The sequence below is a fragment of the Oculina patagonica genome, chromosome 12, assembly GCF_052425735.1.
Source record: "Oculina patagonica isolate OP01 chromosome 12, crgOcupat, whole genome shotgun sequence".
Classification (NCBI taxonomy): Eukaryota; Metazoa; Cnidaria; class Anthozoa; order Scleractinia; family Oculinidae; genus Oculina; species Oculina patagonica.
Window position 1 is genome coordinate 1,556,038 of NC_135769.1, and position 14,679 is coordinate 1,570,716.

The 14,679-nt window shown below is 41.0% G+C and overlaps 1 protein-coding gene across 2 annotated transcripts; it reads left to right on the forward strand.

The window, feature by feature from the left end:
- Positions 1-498: 498 nt before the first annotated feature.
- LOC144633759 (uncharacterized) lies at positions 499-12,344 on the forward strand. Of its 2 annotated transcripts, none has more exons than XM_078492626.1 (7): positions 499-1,394; positions 3,501-3,838; positions 4,705-4,854; positions 5,102-6,989; positions 7,917-8,359; positions 9,079-9,246; positions 10,544-12,344. In XM_078492626.1, exons 1-7 carry the CDS (start codon positions 1,295-1,297, stop codon positions 10,718-10,720), a joined length of 3,264 nt encoding a protein of 1,087 aa, XP_078348752.1. In that variant the 5' UTR covers positions 499-1,294; the 3' UTR covers positions 10,721-12,344. The 2 variants fall into 2 exon arrangements, with proteins under 2 accessions (XP_078348752.1, XP_078348753.1); XM_078492627.1 differs by having other exon boundaries at positions 3,519-3,838.
- The last annotated feature ends 2,335 nt before the right edge of the window (positions 12,345-14,679 follow it).

Sequence of the window (14,679 nt, forward strand, 5' to 3'; positions counted from 1 at the left end):
AAAGATACAGAATTGATTGCGCTGTTTTGTTAAGCAGAATTTTGATAACAGATAATCCCTGCTTTAATAATCGAGAAAATGTTATCTTACGAAAGAAAAACAGATTTTTCTTTCTTTCAGAAGTTCTCCAAACCCTGGTCCTACGGCCCCATAGGTTTTCTTTCGTTCAATCTTCGACCCGTCGCCATCGCTTCGCGAACGGATCAAATTGGATCGTCAAAAGAGAAGATATCGGGAAAAAAATAGTTAAAGCCTCTGGGACCAGGATACTACAAATCAGTCACAAACTGACTTCCGGTTCCTCTCACGAACAATTATTCCCTGAGTTAATTCAGTCTTCTTGAAATCGATGCATTCCGTTCTAAAACGTTTGTGGTCCCTTGACTCAATCCAGCTTTCGTTCTTCGTTATAGAAGCTAGCAACATGTTCGCCTCAAGATAATTGGATTTGTCGCCTCTAGAATAAGGCGAACGAGAACTGTTTACCGTTATCCCTTAATTTTTTTCCCAAATTCAAAAGCTTTAGGAGTCGACCGACTGACAATCAAGGCGATAGACTTGCCAGTGACAAAATATAACTGTTGTCAGCCGAAACTGATGGTAATTTGGCCTGTACGAAAAATGCACTCAACTTTTCATAATCATTTAAATTAGTTAGCAAAATAGCTGTCACTTACAAATATCACGCTTCAATGGCATTAATCAAAAGATTTTATCTGACGTTTAATATAAAAGGGAAAATTTCCTTTTTCGAAACGCAGAGATCGAAACATATACGGCGTCAGATAGTATGAGTGAACGGCAGATAAGCTTAGCGTTTTTTCCCGAACAAATGGTCCTGTGTTTATCCGGCACTGGCTATGGAATATGTTCCGTGTAATAATTGACTGTGGACTCAATCAAGCAGTCAGTTAAAATAATTACATTCAACGAACAAAGAGGTTCTTAGTCGTCTCAGCAGCCGCACCAATCGGGACTCTCACGTCAGACACGAGATTAATTTACATGAAATGTTTCTGTTTCTAGAATTAATTCCTGTCTAATTTTCCTTTACAGGCCACCTGAAGCGAATAGAAAGGAATCTATGTAGGATAACTCATAGAACAATTGCTTTTTGATTTATTTTAACGGCTGGAAAAGATAAACATTACTTTGTTATCCCATTGAAGTACGCCAACCAGTACCCAGCTTCCTGTTTCCGCCTGAGGGTAGCAGTGAACTGCACTTCAACGAAAAAGAAACATCACACAGGACGCGACAGTAACATTCGGACAACTCTTCCTGAGCAGTCAAAATGGATCCAATCAAATTTTGCATCATTCTTTGCGTGTTGCTTGCGGTCACATCTTTCTTATTCGTCCTTGGAGCGTCTGAGAATTCAAGTACAGCTCAAGGTAAACAAAGATTCTTATGAGTTTGAGAGTGCGTGAGCGAAATCACATTTTGGCAAGCTTGCACTTTGTTCGCTGTAGTCTCAATGTCTGATCTTGCCTTTTTTGGAAAACTCAACAACTAACTAGTTTAATCTCTCTTTTAATTTGCTGGTCAGATGTTCCATTAAGGTTTCAGAAGAATCTTTGCACAGACACATAAATAAGATTCTTATCAGTTTACTGTGCAGAGCACACGGTAGCAGGCTTTCACAGTATCAAAGGTCAAAACGTATTGTATTCTTCAAACCATTTAGTATTGAAAAGCGATAATTATATCATGAGAATAGTTCGAGTTATCATTTAGCTGTGGTTACTTCCTTTGGTGCTTTTCAATCAATGCTCAGGTATGCCGTATCAACCGATTAGGCAATACCGATAGTGAGGAATGGTTTACGCGCGCTGTTTGTCTAAGATATAGACATGTTATGACAAGGAAGCCAAGCAGACTGCTATTAACATAGGCGCCAAAAATATGAAAAAAAATCTGATATGCTTTCTCTGCTTTTTATAATTTTTTCAATTTCTCGAGTTCTTTGCCAAGACTAATTGATATAATTAGCATAACTTGTCATCAGTCAGCTAACAAGGAAGTAAATAACTATTCGAAAGGACAACAATGCACTGTCACAACTATTTATTTCAGGTAGCGTGAGTGAAAACAATTTATGCACTTCACGGTCCACGAACTTTCCTTAATAACTATGAGTTACTTAAGTGTTTATTCAGATTAAAAACCATCCATCCGTTTATATATTTCCTTTATATTTTAACCACCCGCTGGCTGTGGTAGTCTGACAGCGTGGGAATGACGTTTACGGTCGTCTGAATCTATTGTGGCTGGCCCGGGGGGAGGGGGCACCCTATATATTTTTGGGTGGGGGTGTGCCGCTAGGAATTTGAAACCCTCACCCTATACCAGACCATGTTTAGCTGATTTTGCAACCCTATACTATACTAGACACCGAAAATCCCTACCCTATCCCAGACTTGCATTTTTTAGAACTGTATCACTATCAGTGTTTTAATAGAAAACTATCTGCCAACAACGATGCCATGATGATTTTATTTGCGTTTAGGAAAGCCTCTTTCTCTTTCCAGTTTCTATTACTATTCTGGATATAATTCATCATACACCGATCAGTTTCCCGGCAAATGACACCCTATTCTAGACCAAAAACTCTGTGATTTCTATACCCTATCCCAGACTAAACTGCTTGAAAACCATACCCTTCACAGCGGCACATACCTATATAGCTCATATAGTGCAGTGCCCCCCCCCCCCCCCGGGAGTACTGGGTTTTTGCGGAACAGACAATGAATACATGTTTGTTCAAACTGCTTTAGTAGAGCTGTAGTCATCATTTGAATAAGTTACTTAAGCGTCAGTGACCCTTGAAGCACGTTTTAAGGCTGTTTCATTTGTGGTTAAAATGCTCAATAAATATTGAAAATGTGGACTTACGATTCAAGCAAATTGATCAACCGAAGATTATTAAGATGTCGTGTATCAGTTAAGAAAACCAAGATACCAATTAACAATCTAGCAAACCGGCTTCTGACTAAATATTTCTTCTAAAAAATAAGTTATACAATGCAGTCATTCTTATTTCTATTCATTTCTATTTTTGTAAATGATTTCTGCATTTCTACTTTGATACCTCAATAGAACCGCCCTTTATCAGTTCATGCTACAATAACGTTATCAAACAAATGCCCAGTCATTGTTTGTCATGCAAGTAACGTTGACGTCATTTTCTTGACATTTTCTTGACAGCTCGTCATAGCAGCAGCTCTTATTTCTAGCTTTAGATGCTTAAAACTCAAGATTGAGCCGGGTGAATCCTACTTTTACTATGAAATTGTAAATATAGAGTAGTGAGATGAAACATTTTGCAAAGTTTGAAAATATTCTACAGAAGGGGTTTACAGAGCCCTTGAAATTTTAGTTTTCATTATTGAAGACGATGACGACGACGACGATGATGATGATGATAACAATAATGGAAGATATAAGCTTCAATAAATCATTTAAAAATTAACTGTAAAAAATTTCCTTTGAATCTTTAGCAGCGACGATCGCAGTAGCAGCAGCACAACCATCATCAACATTATCGGCAACATCGCAACTACAGCCATCATCAACAGCACAGCCGGTGCCATCACCTTCGTCATCGGCAACAGCACAGCCCCGACCACCAACCACACCAAAAAACTTTCTCTCGTTCGACAATGGCAACTACAACATGTCCTGGATGTTCAATAGGAGTATGGACACTTTGCACTTTCTGGTCCAAGTGAAGACCACGGGTTGGATAGGCTTTGGCATTGCTAGTCAAGCCCCGAACAACATGATGGGTTACGATGTCGCTGTAGGAGGAGTGTTGAATGGAGCAGGCTACTTAAAGGTAACACTTTTATCTGCTATTTGCATCCTTTGATTTTTCCTTTGAGATACATGTACACAAGTCGCTTGCGGGTTTGCCGACCTTCAGTTTGATCACAGGACGAAAGTACGCCAGTCCCTTCTTTAGAACACAACAGCTAGCTTTATTTATTTGCTAATGAAACCAATTTCTAGATGATTTGGCTTGTAAAGCAAGAAATTACAGATAAAAAAGCAATGGCTTCTATTTTATTGGCGAAAAAGCTACATTAAATTAAAGGACGTTTCTGTCAAAACGTAGAAAACAGATTTGAAAAACGTTTCTATGAACAAATATTGGGGATATATAATAAATTAAAATCAAGATCCGAGATCTGTGAGGAGGGTCAATTTGTAAACTGACAACCTTGCATTCGTACCCTTAGATAGATTGTTCGGGTTGCCAGTACCCTTGTTTTTATTTTAATTGCCGTCTTACTTTATGTAAAAAGGAACTGAAAGGGTTAAGAAAGAGGTGTGTGTGTTGTGGTTGTTGAATTGATCTGTTTATTTTTTTGAGAACAGACTTTCAAGTAAGTGCGTTCAATCACTGTGCTTCGTGTTTTTAAAAAATCGGTCATGCAGAAAAACGAGACAACCCATCGCAGATTGCTTTGATTGGCCAAAATTTCACAGCTCAGACAACCGGAAGCGGTGTTGGATTTGAGGCATTCAAACGTGGTAGCAGAGACCAAGTTTTTTGGTTTCTTAGACCCAATTATTCGATTAAACTAAATTTTCAAATAATAACAAAATAGTGGGGAAAATATGTCAAAAACAAAAGTACCAGACTACATTCCTATACAATATACGTTAAATATACGTTACTAATCTGCATTATTCTGCCAGGATTATCTGACTGTTGGACGCAAACAGCCCCAGTTGGATTCCCAGCAGGACTGGAACTTGACCTACGCCAAAGAAGAAAATGGTGTAACGACGTTAAAGTTTTATCGTCAGCGAGACACCAGTGATTCTGTAAATGATACCGTCATTCAGGTAAAAATGGTACCATTTGACAACTCTACTGAGACACCTTTCACAGTTTAGCACTACCAACGACTAGTTTATCAACTTTTTGGCAGTATGGTAACCTTTTTGGGCAGCAGTTTGAGTATGGCCATACAAAATCGTTATTTGGGGAGTGCGAGATTTTTTTAAGCTCTTGTAGAAAATTATATTTGGCATTAAGGGAAAAGAGCAACTGTAAAATACTAATGAAGATTTTCTGTCGTTGGTTCGACAGCCAGGGATTCCGCCTTTTGTTGTATGGGCCTATCACTTTACAGACGATGTTGAACCAGCTACCTTTCCTTCTCACGAGCCATACGGTACAAAAGGTTTTAATAACCAAACACTTCTACCAGCGCCATCACCTTCGTCATCAACAACGGCACAACCACAACTACCACCATTAATAACACAGCCGGTGTCACCCCCTTCATCATCGGCAACAGGACAGCCGCCGCCACCACCATCACCTGCATCATCGGCAACAGGACAGCCGCCACCACCACCATCACCTTCATCATCGGCAACAGGACAACCACCACCACAACCATCACCTTCATCATCGGCAACAGGACAACCACCACCACCACCATCACCTGCATCATCGGCAACAGGACAACCACCACCACTACCATCACCCTCATCATCGGCAACAGGACAACCACCACCACCACCATCACCTTCATCATCGGCAACAGGACAACCACAACCATCACCTTCATCATCGGCAACAGGACAACCACCACCACCACCATCACCTTCATCATCGGCAAAAGGACAACCACCACCACCACCATCACCTTCATCATCGGCAACAGGACAACCACCACCACCACCATCACCTTCATCATCGGCAACAGGACAGCCACCACCACCACCATCACCTTCATCATCGGCAACAGGACAACCACCACCACCACCATCACCTTCATTATCGGCAACAGGACAACCACCACCACAACCATCACCTTCATCATCGGCAACAGGACAACCACCACCACCACCATCACCTTCATCATCGGCAACAGGACAACCACCACCACCACCATCACCTTCATCATCGGCAACAGGACAGCCACAACCACCACCATCACCTTCATCATCGGCAACAGGACAACCACCACCACCACCATCACCTTCATCATTGGCAACAGGACAGCCACCACCACAACCATCACCTTCATCATCGGCAACAGGACAGCCACAACCACCACCATCACCTTCATCATCGGCAACAGGACAACCATCACCACCACCATCACCTTCATCATCGGCAACAGGACAACCACCACCACAACCATCACCTTCATCATCGGCAACAGGACAGCCACCACCACAACCATCACCTTCATCATCGGCAACAGGACAGCCACCACCACCACCATCACCTTCATTATCGGCAACAGGACAACCACCACCACAACCATCACCTTCATCATCGGCAACAGGACAACCACAACCATCACCTTCATCATCGGCAACAGGACAGCCACAACCACCACCATCACCTTCATCATCGGCAACAGGACAACCACCACCACCACCATCACCTTCATCATCGGCAACAGGACAACCACCACCACAACCATCACCTTCATCATCGGCAACAGGACAGCCACCACCACCACCATCACCTTCATCATCGGCAACAGGACAACCACCACCACCACCATCACCTTCATCATCGGCAACAGAACAACCACCACCACAACCATCACCTTCATCATCGGCAACAGGACAGCCACAACCACCACCATCACCTTCATCATCGGCAACAGGACAACCACCACCACCACCATCACCTTTATCATCGGCAACAGGACAGCCACCACCACAACCATCACCTTCATCATCGGCAACAGGACAGCCACAACCACCACCATCGCTTTCATCATCGGCAACTGGACAACCACATCAACCATCTTCATCAAAGCAACCGCCTTTATCGACATCAGCAAAAATATCATTATCTTTACAATCATCACCAATATTATCATCATTATCATCGGCAACACTAACATATTCAGAACAAGCGACACCGATGACAACGGAAATTATAGTAACGTCGTCTATCGTAGCTTCGGTGTCGTCGACAGCGGAATCATTTACAACACCGTCAACAGGTAATGAGAGTTAATGAGATTTAGTTTAACAAACTCTAGAAACTGACGTTACTTAATTTGCTGATACCAAGTAGTAAGAGTAAACTAAAACACAACCACGTTTTCTGCCATATGATGATCAAATACGGAAATAATCATATCGAATGTCGTTATTTTGTCAAGAGAATATTTGACTTTTCTTTTCTTTAATTTAGTACTTTAACAACATAAATATCACTGGTGTTGCCATGTCAGGAAAGAACTGGCAAAAGTATAAAAATACACGAAAATTTCTATGTACCACGTAAGCAAGCAAGCAAGTCAGTCAGTCAGTCAGTCAGTCAGTAATGTCTTTATTCTACGAGGGTGACAATACTAAGCTCAAAGGAGCTTACAAGTCTGTGGCCCTCCTGGTACATGAAAATTTCCATCTACCTGTACGCTACCTGTACGTGAATAAAGGCACATGGAAATTTCCATGTACCTTTATGCGGCACAAATTTAAAGGTTCAAAACATTTCCATGTACTCTGAATCATGATAGTTTTATTAAATGTTGCTTAGACTTGCACATGTTTTGAATACGACTTCCATTACTTCCTGCAGGCACATCTAATACAGGGAATTGGGCATTTCTGAATTTAATTCATGTCCAGGCTAATTTTTTAAAGAAACCCAAACCAATGCCGCAAAATGTCATGTTTTGATTAGTTTTTACCTTCAGTCCGGTACCTCAGATAAGAGTAGAATACCCATATATTGGAAATATTTGAATAGCATCCACGTCTCAGATCTCTGGTGTAGAATCCCTTTGAGTAGGAACTGAAAGTCTAAAGGCCTTATTGTAGGCCAAAGTCCCTGAAAACATATGTTTTGTTATTTACAATCATCAAATGTTTTATATGACCTTTCTTAATGTCAAGTTGTTTCTTTCATATGACAACAACAGAAGGCTCCAAGCAATTTGAAGGAAGTGGATCAGTGGATGCTGATTGGAACAGTAACTATGCCAACAGCAGTACTCCCGAGTACCAGCAACTCTCTAGCGATCTCGAAAACCATTTGACTGCAGTCCTCAAGAAACAATATAAAGACGATTTTATTGGAGTAGAAGTGAAAAACTTTCGGCGTGGAAGCATCAAATTCGATTTTATAGTTAACCTAAAAGCCACGACGAGTGTTAGCGAGGACACACTGAAAGATGTAATACAGAAGGGAGACGGAAGTTCAAAGTTCAATATCTCGGGTGTAAGTGTGACACAGGTCTCTGGTCCCAAGCCAACCACGAGCTCGACAGAGAAGCCAGAGTCGGGATTAGAGAAATGGATTATTGTTTTGATAGTAACTGGAGCTGTCATTGTTATTTTACTTATTGCACTGCTTGTTGTCGTGGTAAGTCTTCAGTCTAATGCTTTTGTCACCATACCCACAAAAATACAGAGATCTCTAGCTACCTAGCTGGAAATGATGTGATAAATCAACCACGAGCGACAGTATTTTTCATCCGATTTCCAATTACTTCGAATTTCATAAGAAAAACAGCCGACTGCGCTTTGCGTCTTATTTGTGGCTTTGTTCTCGTGTTGGAAATCTGATGAAACTGATGGTATCGCTCGTGTTTGACATATGCCCTCCTTATTTTGCTTCATAGCTTTAGTCAGAATATACGGATTTCACTCTTCGCGCAGCCTCGTCCTCAGGGCCATCTCTGCTTTCAAGAAAGAAGACCCTGGGGACGAGGTTACTCTTCGCGCGTTCAAATCTTCCCTCTCTACATCTACATCTACATTTATTAAGTTGATAACATCGTTTAAGACATCAATCTCGGATTGCAATTGGTTGTTGCTCAGTTTGTTTTCCCGCACAAGTATCAACCAATAAAACACTTCACAGACTTCACAGATCTAAGGTACACATTCACAGATTTTTACAAGATAAACCATATTTGACAGCCAGTGAACAAACTTTAGGAAATCGAAATGTCTACCAGTTACTTCGCGGTTTTCCCACCACCTTTTGTTTCTTGATTTTGTTGTTTCTTTCTTGGTAGCACTTGATTGTCACCAATTGCAATACTAACTGCATCCTTTGTCTTTTTTTCAACACACTAGCGGCAAAACAGAAGGCTGAGGAGTTTACATATAAGGAATCTTTCTGTACATCACCATGACAACGACAAGTTTGTGCAGCCCCGTATGTACAGCGTATCTTCCAAGGAAATGTACCAGTTATCTGGTCCTGAAGAGAATACAGCCCGCACGAGTAGTCATGCTTTAACGGTAGGTTTAATGTTTTTAGTAAGGTTAAAGGGGCTATGCCACGCAATTTTAGGCAATTTCGGCATTGACCAACTGGTCATAGAATTAACTGAAATATCACAATAACGGCTTAAAACTGTAGAAGAACTCAAAAGAAACACGGAAAGATCAAAAAGGGGATTGCGTTCGGCAGGGTAAACTTGAAAAACGTCGGGCCGCTTTTTTTCAAGTTAATCTCAATTTGTATGAAAGTTTCATTTACAATGCTCGAAAATCATCCTTGTTGGTTATGTTGCCGTGATTTTGCCAATAAAAGACTTTTGCTCTGCCAATTTGAAGTTTAGAGCTCTTAAATAATGAAAATAAATAAAATTACCTAAAATAACGTGACATAGGCCCTTTTATCGGTCAGGCAATTCCTTTGTAGTACAGGGCTGGATTGTTGGGAAGCCGATTAACACTAAGTTAAAAGTCTGTTCAATTGGTTCAATTTCTCGTGTATAAAAGTGTTTTTATTGCTTATGTTTTGTGGAGTTTGAGATAAGTCGATGTCAAAATTGGAGGACAGAAAAGAACTTAAATCAAAATTTACATTAATCCTGGATTAGCTTAATCGTGCTTTCAACAACCCGGCCAGAAGACTAAAACAATTTCTTTTGGTGATGAAGTCGCTGTGACTTTCAGTGACTTTAGAAACGACTTCGAATGAATTTAATTTAGGGACTTAGGCACTTAGTGGTGGTTTAAAAAATGTAGAGGGATTTACACCACCGTCACTAACCATACAGCCACCTATGGTCGCTTGAACTCGGTAGGATAATCCCATACAGCCCCATATTGCTGACTTCTAGCTTTACCGATAATCAGTGAACTTCCGTAACTCGGTCGAAAGTTCTGCTACTAAGCTGCAGTATTATTGTGTGAGTCATTCCAGCAGGGGCGGATACAGGGGGGGGGGGTGGATAGGGTGGATATCCACCCCCCATTTTTCAGTAAAAAAAAATCGAAATGTCATTTTATTTGAAATAGAAAATAAATAAAGAAAGAAAAATTAGCTCTCGCTCATGTCTGGTTGTTGTTACGCCACGTTTCGCCGTCTGCCGCCACTTAGGGTTAGGCCCTAATGGTCTGCCATCCCCCCCCCCTTTTGAAATCCTGGATCCGCCCCTGTCCAGTGATAAGGAAGATCGTTACTTGATTAAATGGTGTTTAGTTTTCCCTTGTTCCCCTATTAACGGAGTGGAGTTACGCAGTGACTTTATCAGTATTTCCATTAGCTGCAATTCAATTGATGTTCATTTGTTTTTTGTATCTACAGACATTTAGCGCTGATAATGAAGGCTTCAATGGCGCCAGTAATGCAGCTTACCAAAAATCCGATGAGAGCACAACAGAGCGAGAAAAGAATCAGTTGCTAGACGGGGATAAAAGTGATGCATCAGACGAAGACAGAGATGAAGATGTTAGCTTCTCGCCTGAAAATGGTTTCATTTAGTAATATTGCTGTGTAATCAATTGTTAAGGGAACGGTGGACAAACGTGAAAGTTCGTCGAGGTTTAAAGTCATCGACAAGGTCTGTGGCAAGAGTGAAATAAGAGGGCAAAAAGTTGTTAGATCGACGGATAGTTTTTCCTTACTGTTCAGAATTCTGTTATAACATAATTAAATACACAATTCTCAGAGCTAATATAACTTTTGTAAGAGTTTGCGATAGGCAGTAAGGAAAATTTCAAGTAGTAGAATCAGCCAACCAACCGACGAGGGCAATTTTTTTTCCGCCCACTTCAAGATGGCCGCCACTTACGGTCATTGACTGGTAACTAGTTCCTACTATTCACTTCGGTAAGTTCGGTTCGCCTTTTTACGGTTTAGCTCTCTATATTTGTAAGGGTAAGACGATATCTGGTTAAATTTACGAAATCTGGGAGCCAGCTCCCTGGTAGGTCAGTGGTGATCACACTCCACCTCGGCGCACTTTATGTTGAATATTTTCCTTTTTCCACTTTGATAAAGTGTCTTAAGTGGGCGTAAAAATTAATTGTTCGATGATTAAAGAACGTGAATGAAACCTTTTAAAGAGTAACGAAGTATCCATATTCCTACAGAGAAAACTGCACAGAGATTTGATTGAGAGTCGAGACAAAGAATTAAATGCTTGCTAGTAACTGATTAGTTTTAACCCTAAGCTGTGATACGAGCTAACAGACCATTTACGAGTAACCTTAATTTACCTCTGTTTCAAAATGAGGCCGTGTGTAAACCCTGCATCTTTATTAAAACAAATATTAAGCCAATTTTTTTAATTTTTTTTAAAAGAATTTTTCAAAACAGATTAACTTTCAGCTTGACAGGTAGTGCACATGAGTTTTTAGTAGCAGGGATACTCAAGCAGAGCATAGGGAGTATCATGTCCCTGTTTAAAGGGGCAGTATCACGAGCTCCACTTCGAAAAGTCATAAGTCAAAAGAAATATTTATATTAATGGAAACCTAGCTTTGTCAAAAATGACTATTACAGTCCACTAAGGTAACAAAAGAGGTATTATCATGAGTTATACAGGCATGAGACTTCAATCAAAAATTGAAAACTTCTGGCAGACGTTTTCAAACTCTGCCCATGTGTCTTGGATGAATCGTTAAAACTAATTACATTTTGCTTTCCTTTGAATGATTCACTTAATATCTTCACCTTTGTGTTTTAGGCGCATCTTGTGAATGAGCGGAGCTATTTAGTCATAATTTTAACTCCGTTATGGCCACAATTGCATCAAAATCACCATGACAACTGCCCCTTTAACGTCCCTCTGATAGGTATTCAATCAAATGACGGTCGCACTTGGATTTTGTCGCGTATTGAGTGTTTTTCTTTTGTATTTTAATTTGCAAACCGTTATAATTAAAAGTATTTGTGGTTGGTATAATAATATAACAGGTGACGTCACTATTATCTAGTATTCAGAGGAACTGGATTGATGAACAAAAGTCCTTTGTGTGCTATTTTAAGTAAAATAGATTTATTTATTAATTAGCTGAGAGCAACGTTTTGTATTTAAAGTCCACAGTGACGATGGTGTTTTGTATTCGATCAGCTTAATTAAAACAATGACAGTCAACATTGTACATTATATTATTTTGTGCCATTAATATGCCGCAGAGATCTTAATTTCGGTATCTTTAATGGGTAAGGTAAAGGTAAAGTCTGTATTCGAGCCTAATGGTCCATCAGGCCGGAGCTTATCCGGGAGCTTATGTAGGTTTCAGTAACATGAAGCGAATAGGAGTATTTTTACTTCCCCTTGGATGGGATGTTAGTCCATCGATATCGCAGTGTTACCTACGGCATTAAATTCACCGGTACCCAGTGCTCGAATCCTAAGTGCTCGATCTGGAGTACAGCGCACAAACTATTAGGCCACCGCGCCTCCCTTACGTGGCTTATAATAGCTCCAATCAAAAGCAAGGCTTTTCACAAGTTGCTCGGCTATGGCTTTCTACAAGTTGCTCGGCAACGTTTTGGCAACTTTTCATATTACGAGCAACTTTTTCCTATTCGAGCAACTTTTTTCCTCTCGAGCAACTTGTTGGATATTGAGCAATTTTCCGACCGAAAATCTCCAAAGATTATCCGAGTGTTGTTTAAAGGCCAAGCGAACGTTTCCGGAGATTAACGAAGTTTGCCGAAGATTTTTGAGGAACATCTGACGACGTTTTAACTTTCAGTCATTCTGCAAAAAAACGATACAAAACTCGTCGGCAAACATGACGTCATCGATATCTTTTTCTCAGTTAAAGAAATCCTTATTATTTAACAAATTTTCCCCTTATTCAGATACTTCATTTGTTGTAAAATTGCATAAAACTGCTTAGAAATCTTATACTCAAAGGGAAATTAGCATATATTTAGAGAAATTGTCTTGATTAGAAGCAGCGTTTTGGATTTTTGGGGGCAACTTTCGAGCAACTTTTATTATCAGAAGCAACTTTCTGGAATTTTGGAGCAACTTTTGAGCAACTTTTTGAGAAATTACGGGCAACTTTTTGGGAAATTTGGAGCAACTCGTGGAAAGCCCTAGGCGTGGCTGATCTTTGCCGGCGCTCAATACCGGTTTCCGTAGCATAGAGTGGCTGGGGTATCATGCTACTCCCCATTGATGAAATGTTAGTCCATCGCAGATGAACCCAGACTTAGCATTTTGTTAGATTACCCCGTATACTACTGGGTGAAGCAGCTTTTGTAAGCTTGTAATTGACTGGTCCTTTAGTGTAGCAGTTGCTATTGTTTTGAGGGCTTGAGGCACTATTCCTGTCGTTTGTTCTATTGTTTTCTCGCAGTGTAGCGAGCCATTCATTTGAGGTCTTGGGAGGGCTGCTAACTGACTCATAATGGCAGAGTTGTTCGGATACAAAGATCCCTGCTAGCGCTCGAACCAGGACCGCACGACTTGATTTCTGTTGTACAGCACGACAACGGTATCTTCCAGTTGATGATTTTCTTTTTTCTCATCACCTGTCTGCTTGGCAATGTATTGAGATTGTAAGGAGAAATTAGAGGTTGATCTTAATTTTGGGACTAGCCAAAGACCCTCTCAGCAAACGAGCTTCTTCGCAGATTTCACCCGTGTACGTCATTCTGCCCTCATCCCATGCGAAAAAGTTGTCCACTAGAGTTTGACAAGTCGTCGTGCTTGATCCGTTGTAGATTGTCCTCGACAAGTCTCCGGTTTCCGTAATCAGCAGTTTTCAAGGTGCAGGGTGATTAACCTACGACCAACTCCAAGTAGATGGGTCGTTGTGTTATTAGGGTTTTCCTTTCCCTAGGTAGCTGCCTCATTAGGCTGACAGGTGCTTTCACCTGGGTTTGTTTTTTTTTATTCATCTCCTAGATGGGCTGTCTCCCACAGCTAACAAGCCCCAACTGCCCTTTAGGTGTTGAGGGGGCGGGGGGGGGGGGCGCGGCCGCGGGGCGGCCCCCCCGGTTACTGTTGGGAATTACAGATTCAGTTTTTGGTGAACCTTGTTTGAGCAAACAGAAAAGAAGAAACACAAGATTATTAATTTTCTTCACTTTATTTACTTCCTTCCAGGTTCAGGTCAACAGTCACACTTGATCATAAATTTGACCTATTATTTTCTTCCCTAGTGTTGTGCTTTACCAAAATTATATATCACGTTAGCCTATGCTATATTATTTCCCACAATGATTTCACTTAGAATTTTAAAACATCTTGGGAGTAATATAGCACAACGTTCCAACATTATGGAGTACAAAAATTAATGTAATTTCTTGTGACAACTGTTTGAAGCGTGACGCCCGATAGCCCGGGACCACTATTTTATCCTTCATAGAGCTAGTATCCTGCGGTGGCGGTTTTGTTTTGTCCGCGGCGCGAGGGCGGACAGGGGGGGGGGGCCGCCCCCCCCCCCCCGCCGGCCCCCCCCCGCCCACCCAGCTAG